This window comes from Denticeps clupeoides, chromosome 14, assembly GCF_900700375.1.
Source record: "Denticeps clupeoides chromosome 14, fDenClu1.1, whole genome shotgun sequence".
NCBI classification, from domain to species: Eukaryota; Metazoa; Chordata; class Actinopteri; order Clupeiformes; family Denticipitidae; genus Denticeps; species Denticeps clupeoides.
This window is the reverse complement of record NC_041720.1, coordinates 12636690-12659945: the sequence shown is the minus strand read 5'-3', so window position 1 is coordinate 12659945 and position 23256 is coordinate 12636690. Positions and strand designations below refer to the sequence as shown.

General features: G+C 40.7%; 2 protein-coding genes across 3 annotated transcripts; both read right to left on the bottom strand.

Annotated features, from left to right (window-relative positions):
* Positions 1-16687, bottom strand: LOC114763372 (epidermal differentiation-specific protein-like). Of its 2 annotated transcripts, XM_028953019.1 has the most exons (2): positions 16065-16687; positions 1-425 (listed from the first exon to the last, which is right to left on the bottom strand). In XM_028953019.1, exons 1-2 carry the CDS (start codon positions 16657-16659, stop codon positions 1-3), a joined length of 1020 nt encoding a protein of 339 aa, XP_028808852.1. In that variant the 5' UTR covers positions 16660-16687. The 2 variants fall into 2 exon arrangements, with proteins under 2 accessions (XP_028808852.1, XP_028808853.1); XM_028953020.1 differs by lacking the exon at positions 1-425 and having other exon boundaries at positions 15603-16687.
* On the bottom strand, positions 8226-9673 carry LOC114763373 (epidermal differentiation-specific protein-like). Its single transcript, XM_028953021.1, has one exon. The coding sequence runs from the start codon at positions 9644-9646 to the stop codon at positions 8636-8638; it is 1011 nt and encodes a 336-aa protein (XP_028808854.1). The 5' UTR covers positions 9647-9673; the 3' UTR covers positions 8226-8635.
* Positions 16688-23256: the final 6569 nt, after the last annotated feature.

Genomic DNA, 23256 nt, shown 5'->3' with positions numbered 1-23256 from the left:
TTAAATGTCCTCTTCTTGGTATTCAGCCAAGATCGAGTTACCAGCCTGGCACCTGTATTCCCCGTATTCAGTCGAAGAGGTGTAGCCTGACTGGATCGTTATTTTGACTGGAACCTTCACATCAACCTCTTTTCTCACAACATTCACAGTGAGCTTGGTGTGTGGATGGATGGTGGCTGGTAGGGAGATCTTCACACCCTTCTTTTCCGTCTTGGTGTTGCTGCTCCCCTTCTCCACGGTGAAGGTGTTACTCAGAGACACATTCACCTCTGATTTCACTAAACCAATATCAAACCCAAATGACATCCCCACACTTATCTGTGTAGCATTGCTGAAGTTGAAGCTCTCGGTGACAGAACCTTCATACTCCCGACTGAGCTCAGAGGAGAAGGTCTGCTCACGTTTTCCACGATTCACACAACAGAGGGAGTCGACTGATTTGGTGTTTTCTTCTTTCTTGTCCCAGAGGAGCTCTGCTGTTATCTTGGGTCTCCCAGGTTTAAGCGGAAGTGCATAAGAAATACAGTTATCATTCCAGCCCATATCGTTGTATGTTCGGCCACTTCTGACCACCATTGAACGTCCACTTTTGTCTCCATGCTGATACAGGACCCATGCTCCTCTGTCGACTTTGCAAGAAGAAGTCTGATCATTGAAATTGCCTAAACATAAGTTGGTCTCGCAGTTGAGGGTAATGCTCCTACCCCCATAGTTTGGTTGGTCATACAGTGTGATCTGAGGATCTGTCAGATCCTCTGTCACTTGTTCCATTGAAGAAATTACATCATGCCACTCCACTGATGGATATTCACCCTCCTCATAGAAGAAGTGGACACCAAAATAGTGGGTGTGTTCGTATAACACCCATGGCTGCCCTATGACCTTCACAGAGGAGATGCAGTCATTAAAATTAACATCCCGAAGGTCTGGAACATTCTCAGTGAACCCTCGGTTCACGCCTGTAAAGTTAGGATGCTCGTACACAAAGATCTTGTTTACTGTACTTGAAGCCATTCCCGTACTCCTGAAGGTTGTGAAAGAGGTGAGAGCGTAATCCTGAAAGAGGTGAGAGCGAAAGAGAGAGAGAGTGTGTGTGTGTGTGTGAAGAATTCCTGCTGTATTTGTAATGTTCTTACAGTGGGCTGAGCTGTAAAGAGCCAATCATCTTTTTCAAGCGGGTTTGCAATGTGTGCACTTCTTAAAAAAATACTAAAAACACATTCTGTTTTTAGTATTTTCATGTTTTAGGATCTTGACAACTTGCACAATTTCAGTTTTATTTTGCTATATGTTTGCAGATAAAGTTCCTTGAAAAAACATTCCTACCCATTGAACATTTGCACAGTTTGTGATGCCACAGCAGTCCAGGACTAGCAAGTTGCTGCACATCACACACACACACACACACACACACACACACACACACACACACACACACACACACACACACACACATTATTCCCCATCTGCAGCTTGTTCAGTGTGGACAATTAGAAACAAATAAAAATTTTTTTAGGCACAAAAATGATACAGTTCCATTAGAAATGCTTGCTTACATTAGTATTTGCTTGGTCAGGAATTTGAGTACAAGATCCAGGAACTATAGAACTCTAGATTTAATATAGAAACGGCAAGGAAGCAGCAGTTTTTATGTCACAATCATGACTTCCACAATATCAGAATATTTTTATGTTCTCAGGAAACCTGAAGACAGGTTACCACCAAACAGGAACAATCCATTTTAACATGGGGCAGTTTAAAAGGTCTTGACAAGAACATATGCATCGTGGGAATATTACAGTGTATTAATGAATTCTTTCATCTGAAATATAAAGAATTAGGTACACGGTTTACTGAGACCATGACTAAAGTGAGACATAGAGAGACATGGCATTAGGCATGCGCACAATCTACAAACTGTGTGATTATTAAAAAAAGGGTGAAGTACTTATCCAGATTCAAGAGAGAACCACTTAAACTAAATTTGATGTATTTCTTGGTATTTGGCATAATAAGCATTGATTTTTTTTTTTATCAGTAATTAAAATCTCATTTTGCTTTTTTGTTTAACTGCAGCTTTATTGTTGCTTGATCAAGACTTTCAATATGTGATACAAAAAAATAATTGTTATGTTTCAGGAATTTTTATGTTTTTGCACAACATCTTGCAAAATGTTTCAGTTTTGTTGTAGTTTGCAGATAAGGAACAGTTGAAAAAACATCCTACATTTTGTGATGCCACAGCAGTGCAGGACTTGCCAGGTGCTGCACATCACATATACCTACACAAACACAAACATAAGAGTTCTTATTATTCCCCATCTGCAGCTTGTTCAGTGTTGCCGATTAGAATCCTCTATGTTTTGCTTTTCTTCCTCACTTTTCCTGCATCCTTGATGCAGGAATGCATTCTTGGTGCATTCTTGTGTTGCTGTTTAGTTTCTGTGTTTCAGGACATTTTTGTTTTGCTGTTTATTAAAATTCACTTCTTCCACATAGAGCGTTTGTGCCTCCATTTCACCATGTTGCATAACACAAAGTTTAAATGTATTTTACTGGTAGTAGTGCATAATTGTCAAAAGGATATATTGTGATACATGGTATAGTTTTATAACCATGAAACCATGTGCAATAGGTGTATAAATCCACTCTGTACAAATAAACATACATGCTAAGTATTTACATGTTTTATTTATTTACATATACGTACTGTACAGGCCAAAAGTTTGGACACATTCAATGTGTTTTCATGACCATTTACATTGGTAGAATCTCACTGAAGGAATCAAAACTATGAATGAACACATGTGGAGTTATGTACTTAACAAAAAGTGGAGACCTGGTCTCCACAGTCACCGGACCTGAACCCAATCCAGATGGTTTGGGGTGAGCTGGACCGCAGAGTGAAGGCAAAGAGGCTAAACACCTCTGGGAACTCCTTCAAGACTGTTGGAGAAGCATTTCAGGTGACGACCTCTTGAAGCTGATCGAGAGAATGCCAAGAGTGTGCAAAGCAGTAATCAGAGCAAAGAAACTAGAATATAAAACATGTTTTCAGTTATTTCACTTTTTTTTTTGTTAAGTACGTATTGATGCCTTCAGAGAGAATCTACCAATGTAAATGGTCATGAAAATAAAGAAAACACTTTGAATGAGAAGGTGTGTCCAAACTTTTGGCCTGTACTGTGTAGATTGTCTTAATAGTGTACTTTTTTAATTCTATTAATTTTTGCTGTTTTTGTCTTCTACTGTCCACTTTCTGTTGTGACAATGCAAATTTCCCACTTGTGGGACTAATAAAGGATTATCTTATATTCAGGACTTGGGGCAACATTTTGACCAGGATACTAAAACAAACAACTAGTGAGAATGTCACATAGTGTGTGTGTTTGTGTTAGTTACAGAGGTGTGAGGGGGCTTTAGTGGGTACAAATGAAACGTTCTGGTTAGTGGCTGTGCTTTTGAAAAAAGGCAAACAATGATAAAGAAAAAACATTTATAACTTTGCATAACTTTGCCATATGCTGGAAGAAGTGAGGTGAGCTTTATTCATGCTTGCCTGGTTAAAAATCCCACAAATACAAATACTGTACTATAAATGCTTCCTCTGATCAGTTGTTTTGCAAATCACTGATGTACAGAATACTTAGCAGCATCTTTCTCAGCTCCACTGAGCTAATAGTCATTTAACTACAGTAGGTCTCAGTGAAGACGGACATGCAGCAGTCTCTCATATTTGCCACCAGGACCGAGTGCAGATCGTTCTGCAGGCGTTGGTCTCTATTATTTTGAAGCTGTTTAATACATTATAGGATAATTGCAATGTTCCTTTTTCACATTACTGGAAACACAAGTACACACACTAAAGTGTTTTCTGAACTGGAGCATTGTGTTTCCTTAGTCTCATTCCTTGAATATTTTAAATTATTCTCACTGATGCGTACATTTATTGAATCCAATCATGATATACTCAGATCTAGTCTGTCAACCAACATTCCTGCCCAGACCTGTGTGTGTATATTTGTCCTGTTAGTATTTTGTCTCTGCGCTTTATTGTGTTCAGTTATTGTTAAAACCTGTTCTTGTCACGGCTGTTTGGCATGGCGATGCAGGTGATCTGAAATGATGACAAGACTTGCCAATGAAGAAGGACGCATTCGCACGACATCACGAAACAGGGGTTTTAATCTGTGATGAAAAGGACAGGGGAGACATCCGGTAACAGGTGAACATGTAACAATGACCCGATGGTGAACAGACACAAACAGGGCAGCGTTATACAGGGAGTGCAGAATTATTAGGCAAATGAGTATTTTGTCCACATCATCCTCTTCATGCATGTTGTCTTACTCCAAGCTGTATAGGCTCGAAAGCCTACTACCAATTAAGCATATTAGGTGATGTGCATCTCTGTAATGAGAAGGGGTGTGGTCTAATGACATCAACACCCTATATCAGGTGTGCATAATTATTAGGCAACTTCCTTTCCTTTGGCAAAATGGGTCAAAAGAAGGACTTGACAGGCTCAGAAAAGTCAAAAATAGTGAGATATCTTGCAGAGGAATGCAGCACTCATAATATTGCAAAGCTTCTGAAGCGTGATCATCGAACAATCAAGCGTTTCATTCAAAATAGTCAACAGGGTCGCAAGAAGCGTGTGGAAAAACCAAGGTGCAAAATAACTGCCCATGAACTGAGAAAAGTCAAGCGTGCAGCTGCCAAGATGCCACTTGCCACAAGTTTGTCCATATTTCAGAGCTGCAACATTACTGGAGTGCCCAAAAGCACAAGGTGTGCAATACTCAGAGACATGGCCAAAGTAAGAAAGGCTGAAAGACGACCACCACTGAACAAGACACACAAGCTAAAACGTCAAGACTGGGCCAAGAAATATCTCAAAACCTTAGAAAAATCAGTCTTATGGACTGATGAAATGAGAGTGAGTCTTGATGGGCCAGATGGATGGGCCCGTGGCCGGATTGGTAAAGGGCAGAGAGCTCCAGTCCGACTCAGATGCCAGCAAGGTGGAGGTGGAGTACTGGTTTTGGCTGGTATCATCAAAGATGAGCTTGTGGGGCCTTTTCGTGTTGAGGATGGAGTCAAGCTCAACTCCCAGTCCTACTGCCAGTTTCTGGAAGACACCTTCTTCAAGCAGTGGTACAGGAAGAAGTTTGCATCCTTCAAGAAAAACATGATTTTCATGCAGGACAATGCTCCATCACATGCGTCCAAGTACTCCACAGCGTGGCTGGCAAGAAAGGGTATAAAAGAAGAAAAACTAATGACATGGCCTCCTTGTTCACCTGATCTGAACACCATTGAGAACCTGTGGTCCATCATCAAATGTGAGATTTACAAGGAGGTAAAACAGTACACCTCTCTGAACAGTGTCTGGGAGGCTGTGGTTGCTGCTGCACGCAATGTTGATGGTGAACAGATCAAAACACTGACAGAATCCATGGATGGCAGGCTTTTGAGTGTCCTTGCAAAGAAAGGTGTCTATATTGCTTGCTGATTTGTTTTTGTTTTGTTTTTGAATGTCAGAAATGTATATTTGTGAATGTGGAGATGTTATATTGGTTTTACTGGTAAAAATAAATAATTGAAATGGGTATATATTTGTTTTTTGTTAAGTCGCCTAATAATTATGCACAGTAATAGTCACCTGAACACACAGATATCCCCCTAAAATAGCTAAAAGTAAAACCAAACTAAAAACTACTTCCAAAAACATTCAGCTTTGATATTAATGAGTTTTTTGGGTTCATTGAGAACATGGTTGTTGTTCAATAATAAAATTATTCCTCAAAAATACAACTTGCCTAATAATTCTGCACTCCTTGTACATTAGACACAGGTGAACACAATCAAGAAAAATTACACAGGACAAACGTGAAACGACTCCGGATTTGCCAGCCAAAGCAGTCCACGAAGGAGGGAAGGAATTCCATACACTGAGTTTTTTGAACATGAGTGGACGATGAGGCCAGTTTGCAATCAGCACCTTGTTCACCTCCAGTCAGTCTCCGGCTCGCCCCGCTGAATGGCTGCTTCTCAACTTCAAGGCCACCAGACATGGGAGTGTGGGGCAGGCGTCCTCGACCATCCGCAAATCTCATTGGGACCCTACGGAATATGATGATCATAAAAATATAGAAAACACATTGAATGAGAAGGTGTGTCCAAACTTTTGGCCTGTACTGTATAGATTTAGATTGTTTTAATAGTGTACTTTGGATATATTTTTTTATTCTATTTATTTTTGCTGTTTTTAGCTTCTACTGTCCACTTTCTACAATGCAAATTTTCCACTTGTGGGACTAATAAAGGATTATCTTATACTCAGGATTTGGGGCAACATTTTGCCCAGGATACTAAAACAAACAACTAGTGAGAATGTCACAGAGTATAGTGTGTGTGTGTGTTTGTGTTAGTTACAGAGGTGTGAGAGGGCTTTAGTGGGTACAAATGAAACCTTCTGATTACTGGCTGTGCTTTTGAAAAAATGAAAAAAAAAATTATAAAGAAAAAACATTTATAACTTTGCATAACTTTGCCATATGCTGGAAGAAGCGAGGTGAGCTTTATTCATGCTTGCCTGGTTAAAAATCCCACAAATAATACTTTAACTATAAATACTATACAAATACTGTACTATAAATGCTTCCTCTGATCGGTTGTTTTGCAAATCACTGATGTACAGAATACTTAGCAGCATCTTTCTCAGCTCCACTGAGCTAATAGTCATTCAACTAAGTTTCAGTGAAGACGGACATGCAGCAGTCTCTCATATTTGCCACCAGGACCGAGTGCAGATCGTTCTGCAGGCGTTGGTCTCTATTATTTTGAAGCTGTTTAATACATTATAGGATAATTGCAATGTTCCTTTTTCACATTACTGGAAACACAAGTACACACACTAAAGTGTTTTCTGAACTGGAGCATTGTGTTTGCTTAGTTTCATTCCTTGAATATTTTAAATTATTCTCACTGATGCGTACATTGTATGAATATAATCATGATCTAGTCAAATCTAGGCTGTCAACCAACATTCCTGCCCAGACCTGTGTGTGTATATTTGTCCTGTTAGTTTTGTGGCGGCAGAGGGCGGCCATGTGTTGGGACCAGCATGCCTTGCGGGTCAGATATGCGCACTCAGGGACTGTAAATAGTTAACCATGTTATGGGTAAATGTGTTCTGTTGGGGTTCGGGATGTGTGTTATGGGGATTTAATGTAGCGTAGCGTGGCGAGGCAGGTGATCTGAAATGATGACAAGACTTGACGATGAAGAAGGACACATTCGCTCGACGTCACGAAACAGGGGTTAAATTTTGATGAGCAGGACATCTGGTAACAGGTGAACATGTAACATGTAACAATGACCCGACGATGAACAGACACAAACAAACTGGTGCTAACATTAACATGAGATAATGGCATTAGGCTCTACTGATTATAATTTGAGATCCAACTTACTGTATCAACTTCTTTTTTTGAGGGGGGGGCCCACACGACCCATAATCCGTCCCTGAGTGACACATGTATACACATGTTTCTTCATTCCTTTACATTCTGGCATTTATCAGACACCCTTATATAGACACAGTGGTAGAAAATGGGATTTGAACATGTGAATTTTTGTTTCATAAGCAGGTGTGTTACCCAGTAGTCTTTTATGCCTTGTTTAATACAGTAGACTCTGCTCCTCTGGGTGAGAAAATGTTGACTGGGATGTGTGCATTTCATCTCATTTCAAATAATGCACATGCTTAGCCAATGGGTGGCACTAGAGAGCTCTATCACTTGAAGGTAGGAAGTGTCAGTGAATGAGAATGAGAGAGAGAAGCACACATGGAGAAAGACATAGATCAGCATTTTCTCGGAGTAGACCATTTCCATGTTCACAGAGTGCAATGTTTTAGTACTATAATAACTCTCATCACGGTGTGATGAACCACACTAAGCAATGTTAAAAGGGAGTCTCTAAGGAACCTGAGACTATTGGCGGTTTTTATATTATAAATGGTCATGAGTGGTCCAGGTTTATTAATTTGACCATTGTGTTAAAAAAATATCCAGCTGTCACATTTGTTAGAACAGCTAGCATATAAAAACCCCAGGTTACGTTATGTGTTTGTGTGCTTTGAATTTCTTGTGTGTGTGTGTGTGTGTGTGTGTGCGTGTATACATACTCATTGCAAATGAAAACTCTTCAAACAGAACTGTCTGCTCAACGGTCTTAAATTGTAATATATTGCATTATCTTAAAACACATGTGGGTAAACTTTTACTGTAGTCCAGGTTAATGCATCATAAAAAGAACTGTTTTATTAAAAGCAGTTAAAAGCTTAGCAGAAGTAAAACTGTGCTACTATTTTAGAATGTCACACCAGATTCATGAAATTACATGACCAACCTATAGATTCCCAAAGCAATACAAGATTAGAAGATTTTATTTTGAGCAGCGTTTAGTTCTTTTTTGATGTCATTTACAAGGGACAAACAGCCATATTTAAACGCCTAGTAGCAGTTTCAAACACTACTTGGCAGCGGAATAGAACATATTACTAGAACAATTTCTAGAAACTTTAAATGTCACATTTTCTAACATTTTTCTGATTCCCTCTACCATGTTAAATGTCCTCTTCTGTGTATTCAGCTAGAATGGTGTTTCCAGCATGGCACTTGTACTCCCCATATTCGACGTCAGCGATGAAGCCGGTGTGGAGGGATATCTTGACTGGAACCTTCACATCCACCTCTTTTCTCACAATGTTCACAGTGAGCTTGGTGCGAGGAGAGATGGTGGCTGGTAGGGAGATCTTCACACCATTTCTCTCTGTCTTGGTGTTGCTGCTCCCCTTCTCCACGGTGAAAGTGTTACTCAGAGAAGCAGTGACCTCTGACTTCACCAAACCAATATCGAATCCAAATGACATTCCTACACTGACCTGTGTTGCATTGCTGAAGTTGAAGCTCTCAGTGACAGAGCCTTCATACTCCCGAGTGAACTCTGTGCAGAAGGTCTGCTCATGTTTGCCATGATTCAAGCCACAGATGGAATCTATAACGACCGATTTGGTTTTTTCCTCCTTTTTGTCCCAGAGGATCTCGGCTGTTACTTGGAGGTTGCCAGGCTTGAGAGGAAGTGCGTGAGACACACGGTTGTCAAACCAGCCCAGTTCCTTTCTACTAACGCCACTTCTGACCACCATTGTATCTCCACCTCTGTTTGCATTCTCGTACAGGATCCATGCACCTCTGTTGACTTTGTAAGATGAAGCCAGATCATTGAAACTGCCAGAACATAAGTTGGTCTCACAGTTGAGGGTAATGCTCCTACCCCCAAAGTTTGGGTGCTCATACAGCGTGAGCTGAGGATTTCTGAGATCTTCTCTCACCTGTTCCATGGAAGAAAATGCATCATTCTTCTCCACTACTGCATGTTCACCCTCCTCATAGACGATGTGAGCACCTTGGAATTGGACATGTTCATATAACACCCATGGCTGTCCTATGACCTTCACAGAGGAGATGCAGTCATTAAAATTCGAATCCACAAGGCTTGCACAACTCTCTGTGAACTCCCGGCTCTGACCCTTAAAGTAGCAATGTTCATACACAATGATCTTGTTTACAGCCATTTCTGTGTTCCTCAAGGTTGTGCAAGAGCTGAGAGAGCGTGAATGAGGAGTTTGAATCCATTGTGCTGTATTTGTAATGTTCTTGGAGTGGGCAGAGCTTGACAGCGCCAATCCGGTTTTTCATGATTAAGTGTGTCGTTTTTACTGCGTGGTTAGATAACCATTCCAGGATAAGTGGAATAGTCTTGCACAGCCCTCAGCAATCTCAGTTACGGTGGAATGTGTTACATGATCTGAGACCTGATAATCAGTGGTCCATTGAGCAAGCCATTTTCAACAACTGAAACTTAAGGTTTTTATGTTCTTGTGCAATGCATTCCAACTTTATTTTCTAGCTACTTTTTTGATATGTGCATACATATCTGTTCATGTGACTGCAACTTGCCAGAAACCTCAACACAGCCATTTACTTGGGAAACCTGTTCATCCAGATTAGAGAGCATGTATGTACAGGGCTGGACAACATACTAAACGTTGTGCTGGTTGAAGTTTGAATACATTGGCATATAGAGTTTCTCTACATCTCTGACAAATGAATAATAGTTTTTTTTTCTTTTTGCTGTAGTGTCACTTCACATGCACTGTATATAATTAATAGTAGCAGGGAACAGGATAAATGTTTGCAATGACATACTGAAAAATACAGATCCACAACATTTTGTGCTTTTGTCCCCTGCTTGTTTCTTTGTCGTTACTGTCTAATGTCCCCCCAACAATGATGAGGGATTTTTGCTCCTGGGTAGACGCAAAGAGTGAATTGGAGAAAGACCCTAGTTTTACTGGGTGGTTAAAGCCAATAGCTAGCACTAACAAGTAAAGCTTTCTGTCAAATTATATTCTGGTCTGTTTAGTGTAGGGACTGCACTCCACACAGGTAGAGGCGTGTTCTGCCCAGAGGTAAAAGTTGCATTATACACTGTTATATGTGGAGTCTATGATAAGTTCTATTGAAGCAGATTTTCTGAGCAATGTCAGAACGGGAATTGGTGTATATGACAAATTCTCAAAAATCTGATAAATTTAAGATGAAAAATAAACTTTTAGGATCTGGCAACACTGGTCACACGTATAAGCAGTACAACGCAGGCAAGGATGAAGTAGACTGAACATCGGTCTGGTGTCTGTTAATGTCTGTATGTGTTTGGTGTTTTTTGAAATTAGTAATCGTGAGAGTGTGATACACTGTCCTGTGCTTTATTTTATAACGCTTTATTCTTATTTATTGAGTTTTTTTCTATTTAAATTGAAGCATTCAAAGCAAAAATAGCATTAAAGAAAACTATTTTTTCATTTGTATTTGCTGTACTCCAAATTGGTGCATCCCTAAAAGAAATGTTGTTTTGCACTGGGGTCTTCCTCTTCACCTCTGTGGCATCACACACTTAGTCCAGGCACCCACAATCCATTGAAAGATGTCCATTTCATGAGACTCTGATCCAAAGGCATTATAAAGGTCCCATCTTCATTACCTCCTTCGTGCCTGATTGCATCTGATGCCAAATGATGTTGGGGTGTTCTAAGTTTTATGCAAAACCACACAGTCCTGTCTTTTGTATCGTCCACTAGGCTACTGCTAGGTATGTAAAAGGTATGGTGAGCTTGCACAATAAAGATTTTCCCTTCTACATTCAACAGGCTAGAATTTGTTAACCTTTTATTATTTGAATGTAAAAACACCGGTTTCTGGATGCTTGAAAGCTTTCTTTTGTCCGTATTGCCTAACAGCGACACGCACTGCTTTAAATGTCCTAAGGTCCTGGTACGCCAGGTTACAACATGAAGAGCTGTGCATATTTCTGTCAATATTTTTCCACCACTTAATTACAGACCACAGGTGATGAATGGGAAAACTTGCTGTCATCATTTGGGTAGGGCAATGAGTTCAGGTTATATAACCTGTTGATAATGTACAAATATTAACCATATATTATGAATTGTAATATTTTTTGTCAACAGTTAAGATGAATTATGGGTGTCAAAGGAAGCCTGTAAATGGAGCTATGTCCAAGTCCTTATCTGTGAGCTTCCTCAACAGTGTAGTCAGATAGGAAGGCCTGTGATCAAACAGACAGGTCCATAAGGTTGTGCCTTAGAAAACTAAATTGTCACGTACAGACAGAAGGCCAGGAGAGAACTCTGAGGTCTCTGACTTGAGGCTTTTCCCCCATATTTTAGAAAGTGCATAACTTCATTGTGGTGAAGATACAATTTTCCATTTAAATTCTTCATTACATTACATCCTTAAAAATGACGAAAGGTCATACTGCTTTCCCACTCTAACAAAAAAGCACACAAACCCTTTGCAGTACATAATATTGTTACACAGATCTGTTTTCCCCACTCCCACAGAATTACAGAATATTTACTAGTATACAATGTCTTGTAGCATATACCATGTGATGATGCCATGTTAAGTGTCATTGCCAAAGTATTCAGTTGAGGTTCTATTAACATGATTGCTGTGCATCACAATGACCAAAACGTAGCTCAAGTGCACGGAGCACACAACAAAATTTATCCTCTGTAATTTACCCATCACCCTTTTGTGAGCAGTGACCAGCAATAAAAACCTCCCATGGTGAAGTGTGCGGGGCAGTACCTGGTACCTCAGTGGCACCTTGACAGTTCGGGAACCCACGACCTTTCGGTTTCGAGTCAGCTTCCTTAGAGACTAAGCTACCATTGTTCCCAGTAATTCCAGTGAAGAAATCTTGTTAATGCAGTCGATTTTGTGCATGGGTACCTCCTAAGATTAATTTTGTGTCTCACAGGTGCACAATCACTAATCCAAATTTTTAAGTCCAAGGTCACCAGAGACCTCTTAACTCAAGCCTGAGACCCACTTCAGTGCAGTACACACGCAGTAGTCAAATATTTGTATACTGGGACCTTTATGCAGAGTTTGATTAGGTCCAGCACTGCCTTTTACTGCCAACCTCTGGTTCCTGTTTGACGTTTTTAACATGGCGTTACGTCCCTGGACGTATGCTCCCACGTGTTCTGTGTGTCTGGCTGTGTTTTTGCGTCCTGTCCCTTTTAGGTTGACTTCGTGGGAGGAGTTGAGGCCTACCAGCTCCATCTGCCATTGGTCACCTCCACCTATTTAAAGAGACTTCAGATGGTGTTCGGGAGGTCCCCAGGGTCTGCTAGGCCCTTATGCTTTCGGGAGGTCCCCAGAGTCCACGGAGATCTGCAAGGAGCTCCGTTGGGGATCTCATTTGTGTTTCTTGTTGCTTTGTGTGATAGACCCTTTGTTGTTAGCCTGTTAGCCTATTATGTGCCGTTTTTGGTAACTTGTACGTGTTTTGAGATATCCCTGCTGTTATCCCATCCCTTCCTTTAGGCTGTTTTGATGTTAGTTAGCTGTCCTGAGTCCTCTGTCTTATTGAACCTGTTAGCACACTGTAAATAAAAGCACTGTTTGTATTGTTTGTTTGGTTGCATGTGTAACAGTGGACCTCCTCCTCTCCACACCCTTGTTGCGTTTCTTAGACCCCTAGACCTAGGAACGTGACACATGGAATAATCAGGATGTACTTGCTGAATAAAACAGATTTTTGTGCGATTTCTAAATCATTGCAAAATCACTGTTGATGTGAACTAGGCCTTCTAGTACTGGCAATCGCAGTTTACCTGAAGAATTTACCAGGATGTGAGCCCCAGCAAGTTCTTAATAGGCTGTGTGGAGGTGCAGGGCACTGCAGAGACTGATTTGAAGTGAAAGTGAAGTGATTGTCATTGTGATACATAGCACACAGTGTACACAAGATATTGCAGCAAAATATGCCAGAAACCTTTGCCCGAGAAGGACTGAGAGATAATGGTAACCATTTGGCTAATATAAAATGCAAAAATGTTAAATGTAAGCATACATTCAATGTTTTATTTTTAAAATAAATTCTGACAGGTTGTGATTTCAGTTGTTAGCAGCTGTAAATGTCAATTCCACAATTAACACAGAAAATGTGTAATTGCTCTCACTTTTTCAAAAACCTTTATGATGTGAAACATTTCAAAAATTGACACAGGACAAGCAGTTTGCTGTAATTTGCTGTATTGTGTCTGCTGAATTCAATTAAATGCAAGCAGGTGAAGCAGGTCGATCAGGACACAGAAGAAACAGGTGGGGAAGTTAATCACAAAAATGAGACTGTGATGCCACCTTGTGGGCCAGAAGTTGTCTTTATGCCTATTCCCACAACTTGAAGCAATGGCTCATAATATAGACAGTATACCTCATTTTCACTTGGTGCAAAGATAGGAAAGATATGTGTGCCATCAATGCATCCAACCACATTGGGAAATCCTGAAGGTCATTTTGAATATTAGGTTACTTTCATAGGGCACAGCAAAATGTCATTAACTGAACATATATATTTTTTCATATTAAATACATTTGAACACTACAGACCAGCAATTCTGTAAAATTCCTCTTTGATGACTCCCAGGGGTTTGTGGCCAGGAAACACTACACAAATGTGAAGCATTTCAGAGCGAAGCACACGTTCTGTACAGCTTTGCATACAGTGGCCTTACTAATATGCTCCGCATCCCCGATATTCTACAGTAAGCTTCCATTAGCAAAGAAACGTAAAGCTGCACATAGTATCTGCCTGGATGTAAGAGCATGGCCACGATGGGTGATGTTAGTAATGTAAGGACGGATTAGATTATGGATTTATGTAATTGATTGCAATGAAAAACAGTAACAATCAAACACAAATGTGTGGGGAAAAGGCAAGAAATCTACTCTGGGTCTCAAAATCTTTGCCTGTCGTAAATGTAATTCTCTTCGAATTAATACAGTCTTCTCATCCAAAAAAGGACATTCATTTCTCTTAACATTGTTTTTTGTGTGACTGAAATGTAGACAACGAATGATTAAGGGTAAGGGCGAGAATTACCACTTCGTCTTTAAAAGGGGAGGAGACCAACAGAAACTCATAGTTTAGAGAATTAAACAGGTTCCTGACCAGGTTAGGTTCACTGAGTAAGTTACCACGGTAAATGACTCTAAGTAAAAGTTACCTCTCTTTTCATTTACCCTGCTTTCTCGAGTTTGACAAACTGCCACTTTGAAACGGAAAACCCAGAGTTTCTCTCATTTCAGGCTTAACATTTTTCACTTGTAACCTCCTTTCTGAAACAGGCCTCTGGTGTCTTAAACCACTGGTGACTCATTTGAACGTAAATGAGGATTTTTCTTTCTTTATTGCTTTTAGTCACTGAGTTCTGAGAAAAGCCTGAACTGTTCTGAAATTTGTAAAGACAATAATGCTTCTGATGTCTAAAAAGACAATGCAGTTATGACGTTTCCACACATTCCAAAAATTAGATGTTTGTTTTCATTTCTTTAATCTGTATATACATATGTGTTATTTTATTCCATAATATATCAGTGATCTCATGATCCTCATAGGCATTGCAAATCTGCTTATCCAGAATATACATAATTATTGTGTATTGTCGGTTCATAGTCACCCTTTGATATCTCCTGTTAGGGGAGATCACTGCTGATCAACTTGTGTGGTTGTCTGCATGAGTTTTTTTATGCTGGACGCCCCTCCTGATGCAGCCCTCCCTGTTTACCGTGGCCTTGGACCAGCATGAACAAATGCACAGTAACATTCATCTCCAGTGGCATGGGATTGCATGTGGATAAAATAATTGTTCAGCTTGACCTTAGTTAATGCATAACTACAAGAAATTAACATTTTATGCATCAAACACAAAAAAGCTTAGTTTAATAATGCTAATCATTTAATAATAATAATCACTTCACTTGTACTTTACGCAAATCACATGAGGTACACCAATATATAAAGACTGACAGACTTACATTTTAAGCATTTTAAAATCAAGAAATGCTCAATAGGTTATGGTGCATAAGATTACAAAGTAAAAATTAAGTATATTATTAATAAGTAGTATTTAGTTTGCTGTCTATATGATATGGTTATAATTTTTTTTTTTTTTTTACTTTTACTGCAGCCTTAAATGTCCTCTTCTTGGTATTCAGCCAAGATCGAGTTACCAGCCTGGCACCTGTATTCCCCGTATTCAGTCGAAGAGCTGTACCCTGACTGGATCGTTATCTTGACTGGAACCTTCACATCCACCTCTTTTCTCACAACATTCACAGTGAGCTTGGTGTGTGGATGAATGGTGGCTGGTAGGGAGATCTTCACACCTTTCTTTTCCGTTTTGGTGTTGCTGCTCCCCTTCTCCACAGTGAAAGTGTTACTCAGAGACACATTGACCTCTGATTTCACTATACCAATATCAAACCCAAATGACATCCCCACACTTATCTGTGTAGCATTGCTGAAGTTGAAGCTCTCGGTGACAGAACCTTCATACTCCCGACTGAGCTCAGAGGAGAAGGTCTGCTCATGTTTTCCACGATTCACACCACATATGGAGTCAATGACGACTGATTTGGTGTTTTCTTCTTTCTTGTCCCAGAGGAGCTCAGCTGTTATCTTGGGTCTCCCAGGTTTAAGAGGACGAGCCCAAGACACTTGGTTGTCAATCCAGCCTATGCTTGGAAATTCTCTTCCAGCTCTGACCAGAATTGAACGACCACCTCTGTTTGGATGCTCATAGAGGACCCATGCTCCTCTGTCCACTCGGCAGGAAGAAATCATATCATTGAAACTGCCAAAACATAAGTTGGTCTCACAGTTGAGGGTAATGCTCCTACCCCCATAGTTTTGATTCTCATACAGTGTGATCTGAGGATTTGTCAGATCTTCTTTCACCTGTTCCAGTGAAGAAATTGCATCATGCCACTCCACTGATCGACATTCACCCTCCTCAAAGTAGAACTGGGCACCCTGACAGTGGGGGTGTTCGTATAACACCCATGGCTGCCCTATGACCTTCACAGAGGAGATACAGTCATTAAAACTAACATCCCGAAGGTCTGGACAATACTCAGTGAACTCCCGGCTCACTCCTTGAAAGTCAGGATGCTCGTACACAAAAATCTTGTTTACAGGATTTGAAGCCATTCCCGTACTCCTGAAGGTTGTGCAAGAGGTGAGAGCAAAAGTGTGTGTGTGAGGAATTCCTGCTGTATTTGTAGTGTTCTTAGAGTGGGCTGAACTGCACAGAGCCAATCATCTTGTTTAGGAGGGTCTACCAGGTGTGCATTTTTTTCTGCACGTTTCCTCATAAAATTAGAAAGATATTTGTTTATTACTATTATTATCTTTTTATTTCATATCTCAAGTTTGGCTACAGGTGGGTCCACCTGAGGTGGGCTATTTAACATCAGGTCTTTTCTGTTTTAATAGCTTTAATTTTCTGTTATTTATACAAGTGATCTTATTTCATGGTGTTCATGTCATCTCATGGCCCACAGGGGGCACTGCATATACATTTACATTTACATTTACATTTACATTTACTGCAGTGCTCAAGAGACCAACAACCCAGAACTGGAAGAAAACAGTTTATCATCCAATATTAAGTCCTGTCAGCCATGTTGGACGCTGCTTCCTCATTTTTGATTATTTCATTTTGCAGCTAAGTCTTACACAAAAAACCCAAATTGCCCCAAAATTCTGTGTTTTATAAAAAAAAATACATTTGAATGCGAAAACAGTTGTTCTTTAACATTGAATTATTTATTGGGGTTGTCAGTCTAAATATTTAAAATAATTACTGACAGGATTAATAACACAATGATTTTAGTTTGAAATTGTTTTATATCGTTTTTATAGTGTGTTCAGTTGGGAGGAATATATGATTCTGATGACACACCCCAAAATGCAGAAAAACTAGTGTGACAATGTACCGTGTGTATTTAGACTGTCATGACTCCATGTGCGTAAGGGAAGGAGGTGCAGAATTTTGACAGAGCTTTTTTTTTATATCTGGTCACACCTGGCATCATGTATATATTATGGCAAGGATGAATTTGGCCTAAGTGTCATAGGTCAAACCCAAAGATATACAATAAAGAAAACACAGTCATGTTAAAGTTATTTTGTTATAACACTTTAAATTTATATCTATACATGAGGCTTTTGTTCAGCACCTAACAATCTACTTGAAATGTGTGCTCATTGAGACAGGAGACTTCTATAAAATCACCCTTAATGTACACTTCTACACCTCCACCCACAAATTGTTGAAGATGAACTTTATTGTCATTTCAGCTATATACGTGTTAGATGGTACATAGTGAAACAAGTGATCATTTCTCTGGAACCTGGTGCTACATGTAACATTTGAACAATGAAAAAGTTACATAGTGACAAAGTGCACATGTGCGACAAACTGTGCTACAGTGCAAACAGGGGACACAGGCAGTGCAAGAGTAGCTTTAAACTAAAACATGTAGACAACAATGAGACACACAGCGCTAAACTATAGAAATGAGTAATAAATGCACAAAGTAAAATAGTGCAAACATTGCATTTTGATAATATTACAGATGGATAATATCACTCAATATAACAGAGGTAGTGTGTGTGTCAGAGTCAAAAGTTCCTGTGTGTTCAGGTGTCTGATGGCCTGTGGGATGAAGCTGTTGCACAGACTGGCAGTGACTTCCCAAATGCTTCAGTTCCTTTTCCCAGATGGTTGGAGGGTGAAGAGTGCATGTGAGGGGTGTGTAGAATCGTTCACAATGCTGGTGGCATTCCTGATGCAGCGTGTGTAGTAAATATCCATTATGGAGGGAAGAGAGACTCTGATGATCTTCTCAGCTGTTCTCACTATGCACTGTAGGGCCTTGTATTACAATTCCCAAGTTCCCAAACCAGACAGGGATGGAGCTGGTTAGAATGCTCTGAAGAGTCCCTCTGTAGAAGGTGGTGTGGATGGGTGGTGGGAGATGGGTTTTCCTCAGCCTCCGCAGCAAGTAAAGATGCTGCAGAGCTTTCTTGGCTGTTGAGCTGGTGTTGAGAGTCCAGTTCTCCTCTTGATGAACACAGAGGAACTTTGTGTTCTTGACTATCTCCACACAAGGTCCGTCGATGTTCAGTGGTGAGTGGTCCCTCTATTGTCTTCTGATGTCAACAATCATCTCCTTTGTTTTGTCCACGTTTTGTCGTTGTCCTCTCTTTATGCTGACTCATTGTTCTTGCTGATGTGACCCACCACGGTTGTCATCGGCAAGCTTGATGTGGTTGGAGCTGTGCATCACTGCACAGTTGTGGGTGAACAGGGTGAACAGCATTGGACTGAGCACACAGCCCTGAGGAGCTTCAGTGCTCAGTGTGGTGGTGCTGGAGATGCTGTTCTTGATCCGAACAGACTGAGGACTCTCAACAAGTCCAAGATCCAGGGGTCACTGTCACAGTTTTTAGTCCTGTTTCAGTCCAGTTCACATACCTGTGGATGACTTCTTGTTTGATCATGTGGTGATGGACTTGAAGACTGTAATGTCATCAGTGCATTTGCTGATGTAGCTGTTCACTGATGTCGTGTACGCCTACAAGTTGATGATGTTGTCACCGTTGGTTGCAGCGTCTCTAAACATTGGCAGGGTTTGCGGTACGAGAGGAAGCAGAGAGAGCTGGCATTACCGTGGCATAGCTGTACTGGAACTTGGTGGGTAGTAGAGGCAGCATGAGTCAGTGGAGCACCAAACAGGTCCATCCAAGGACGAGGCAGGGACAGGGACAGAGTGAAAGGTCAGCAACATCAGATGTGAAAAAAAGGGCATACAAGGTCAACTCGAAAAAAGGAGTCAGGAGCAGGTGGATGGCATGGAGCATTATCATTCTTGAGCACCGCCTTCGCATTAGCGCTGGGTGGAATGTACACTTTGATAATGAAAAGTGAGGTGAATTCCCTTGGTAGATAAAAAGGTCTGCATATCAGTCACAAAGTCCACCAGCGATGCACAGAGTTCTGGCACCATTCTGGCACCGCCGCCGCGGGCCGCACAACGCCGCATTCCTGTCGGCACAAAACGCTGTAAGCTGAGCTGAGCCACATCTCAGTAAAATCAACGACGCAGCACTCTCTATATTCCGCTGTAGTTTGATGTAGTCCAGTTTATTGTTCAGGGAAGAGACATTGGATAATAGGACGGACTGGAGAGCCGGTTAACTGGGATCAGCTCTTAGACTAGCATGCAGTTGTCCTTGAAAGTCCGGAAAGTCAATCTGTAGGTCAGAATGATGAAGATGGAAGAATTGTTTCTGATAGACATGGTCCTTGTTTTCCCTGATGTCCATGTGTCTTTTTCTAGTGTACAAAAAAGCACCATTGCGAGCTGTTGCGCCATCGTCTTACCGGAAACAGGCCAACAGGCTAAAAATCACCCCCCCATAGAGGTAAAAAGAAATTAATTCACAGCTACACTGTTTAAGGTCCGTTACAGATCTGATTTTTGTCTTAATGGACCATGCTGCTGTCTTCTTATGCCTGTTTAAAAACAGAGGCCAAAACAAGGTTGCACAGTGGACTGAAGACTGGGACAAAGGAAGTGTAATGTCACGGGGAGAGCAGCAAATGCACAGGACCCAGATGCAGTTTTGTCAAAGACTAAAATTTAGTCACAAAACAAATATAACTTTCAACAGAACCACTCAGCCACATTACCAGTTGAAATTCAGACAGTCATTAACGGGTGTACCAGAGTTTTAAAGGTGTGTGAGCAGACTGTGCACAGGTGTGGTGCATGGAGTAGGATTAGATGCATGTGGTCCTCAGATTAGATGCTCAACCCAATAGTGCAAGTGATCTGGTGCAAGGATGTATGGCAAGTGTGAGTGGTGCAGTAGCATGAAGCTGCAGGGAATCTCAATAACACTGTATTAGCCCCCTCCAGATTACCCAGGGAGCTGTTTCTCGCCTTCTTGTCCTGTGTTGGCGCAGAAAAATTTAATATGGAGAAGAGGTCAAAAGCACACCGCACATATGGGTGTGGGTCCTCCTCGGACGTCCCAGAGACAGAAAACACGAGCAGCACCTCCCATGGAATTGGTGGCAAAAGTTTGTTTTATTTAGGTTGATATTATTTAAAATATTTAACGTTTTTTTTTCGTTTTTTTTTTTATTGAAGTGATTAAATGAAATACATGGTGCACACAATGAATTGTGTCCTCTGAAAATTCACGATTTTGATAGAGCATACCCTTGTTGGTTTTATCTTTGTTAGCTTTTTTTACTTTGTAGCACTTAGCAGATTTGGTTGAATGGAAAGTAGAACCACTGGGGGCTTAACAGAGGTCCTGGAGGTGTACATGACAGTTGACTGGAGGTGCACATGACAGGCCCCTTCTGTTCATCTACTGTCTCTGCCCTTCATGCAGAATCCTCTGTTGACCAGACAAGAAGCCTGCCATTACCTTGCTGTGTTGTAATCTGTCCCAGTGGCTCTTGTCCATGTGGTTCCTGTGCTGGTGGTGGCCACTTGAAATGATTCTCTCAGCGACAAAGAATGAATGACCCCAGATGTTATTGACAATTTAACTTATCTACTGCTGGGCTAATTTTTGATGCTTTATCTCTGTATCTCACAATGAAAAGAGTAAACCAGCCTAAACAGGATAAAAATGGAAGTAATCTGTCACACCTAATATTTTAGCATATTGTAAAGGTATATTTATAACTTAAAACTATTTTTTTTTTCGATAAGAAATGATCTTATCTCCTTGTTCCCACAAGGTGTGTAACTGATAACAGCAATACACACTGCTTTGATTGTCCTAAGGTGGAATAGTAGGAATTGTAAATCTTGCTGTCATGATTAGGGTTGGGCTATGAACTCTGTTCAGAGTTCAGGTTATACAGCCTGTTAATACTGAAGAAGAGATATTAACCATAAGAAGGGTTGGGAAGGTTACTTTTGAAATGTATTCCATTACAGATTACAGAATACATGCCCCAAAATGTATTTTGTAACGTATTCCGTTAAGTTACTCAATGTGAGTAATGTATTCTGAATACTTTGGATTACTTAATATATTGTCATGCTTTTTACAACTACATGAATGTTGCAATCACAGATAATAAAAATCCCTGTTTTTCACCAACCATTTCTTTATTTATAAAGCTGAAAAGTGGAAGAGAAACATAAAATATGCCATTGAAAAGTATTTACTGTTATGGTCACCAACATATTACATCACTTAGTTAAAATAAAAAGTAGCCTTGCACAAGAAAAATTACCCTCTTTTTGATTAGGACCGACCTTCCTCGTGGCAGAAAGCGGCCAATTACAGCCGTCTCCGTTCCACCCTCCGAGCGGCGAGGTTAAACTGGGTGAAGGCGTGTCACCTTACACACACTCAGTCCATGTGCACTGTAACAGTATAAAGAGCATGGTGTAATAGTGAATCAAATCATATTTATTTACAATTTCAGGGGTAGCATGGATTTATGGGCACTGAAACAGAGCACAAACATGACGGACTGCGCATGCGCAGATCTGCTAGGAAGCACAACTTGATAGGCAGCATGTTTCGACAGAACACAGAACACGCTGCGTGGTCCACTCATTTAAACTGTAACGAAATACAGTTACTCATATTTTGTATTCTAAATACGTAACGCCGGTACATGTATTCCATTACTCCCCAACACTGACCATGAGCTGTTCTGTGACTTGTACATTTTTATCAACAGCTATGGGTTGTTTGTGTTTGTGGGCTGTTCAAGAGTGCTCTGGAGCAAGTTTTCATCCAGGATGTCTCTGTACATTGCTGCCATCATCTTTCCCTCTATCCTGACTAGTCTCCCAGTTCCTACTGCTGAAAATCATCCCACAGCATGATTCTGCCACCATCATGCTTTCCTGGAGGGATGGTATTGGTCTGGTGATCAGCAGTGCCTGGTTTCCTCCATTCACGGATGATGGAGGCCACTGATCTTAAAAGCAGCAAAAGATTTTCTGTAACCTTCCCCAGATTTGTGCCTTGAGACAATCTTGTCTCAGAGGTCAGCAGACAATTCCATTGACTTCATGCTTGGTTTGTATTTAAAAATATTTTTAGTCACATGTAAAGGTTGGTGTACTTGTACCATCTATCCTACTTTGATTCTTTCAGCTTTTGCACCTGCCAGAATTTTTTTTTGTCATCCTGACAATGGACTCTTTCTCTTTTGAGGTTAGGAAAGCACTTCTGCTCCCTTAAAGCCAAAACAGAAAGAACGAGGAAGAGCTTCTTCCCTCAGTCCATTCTGGCCCTGCATCAGGTGCAGATCTGGTCTCTGTAATTCCACCCTTAATAAATATATAACCTTTTAGAGGTTGCATTGTATATAACTTTGATATTTTGTTATTTTAGTATAAAATAACAGGTTTCTGCATGCTTGAAAGCTGCCTGGTTTGGAAGAATGTGAAAGTGATCTTATCTCTTCATTCATCTTTCTTTTGAAATCTTTCTTTGAAAGTGAAGTGATTGTCACATGTGATACGCAGCAGCACAGTGAAATTTGTCCTCTGCATTTAACCCATCACCCTTGGTGAGCAGTGGGTAGCCATGACAGGCGCACGGGGAGCAGTGTGTGGGGACGGTGCTTTGCTCAGTGGCACCTCAGTGGCACCTTGGCAGATCGGGATTCGAACCGGCAACCTTCTGATTACAGGGCCGCTTCCTTAACCGCTAGGCCACCACTGCCCCATTCACACAACATGTATAAAA

Excerpts from the sequence above, each read along its gene's own strand:
- LOC114763373 (XM_028953021.1), bottom strand. The coding sequence starts at position 9,646 with ATGGCTGTAAACAAGATCATTGTGTATGAACATTGCTACTTTAAGGGT.
- LOC114763372 (XM_028953019.1), bottom strand. The coding sequence starts at position 16,659 with ATGGCTTCAAATCCTGTAAACAAGATTTTTGTGTACGAGCATCCTGAC. Across the intron at positions 426-16,064 it reads ATCAGTCGTCATTGACTCCA|TCTGTTGTGTGAATCGTGGA; the intron begins TATGTGGTGTGA and ends CAGTCGACTCCC.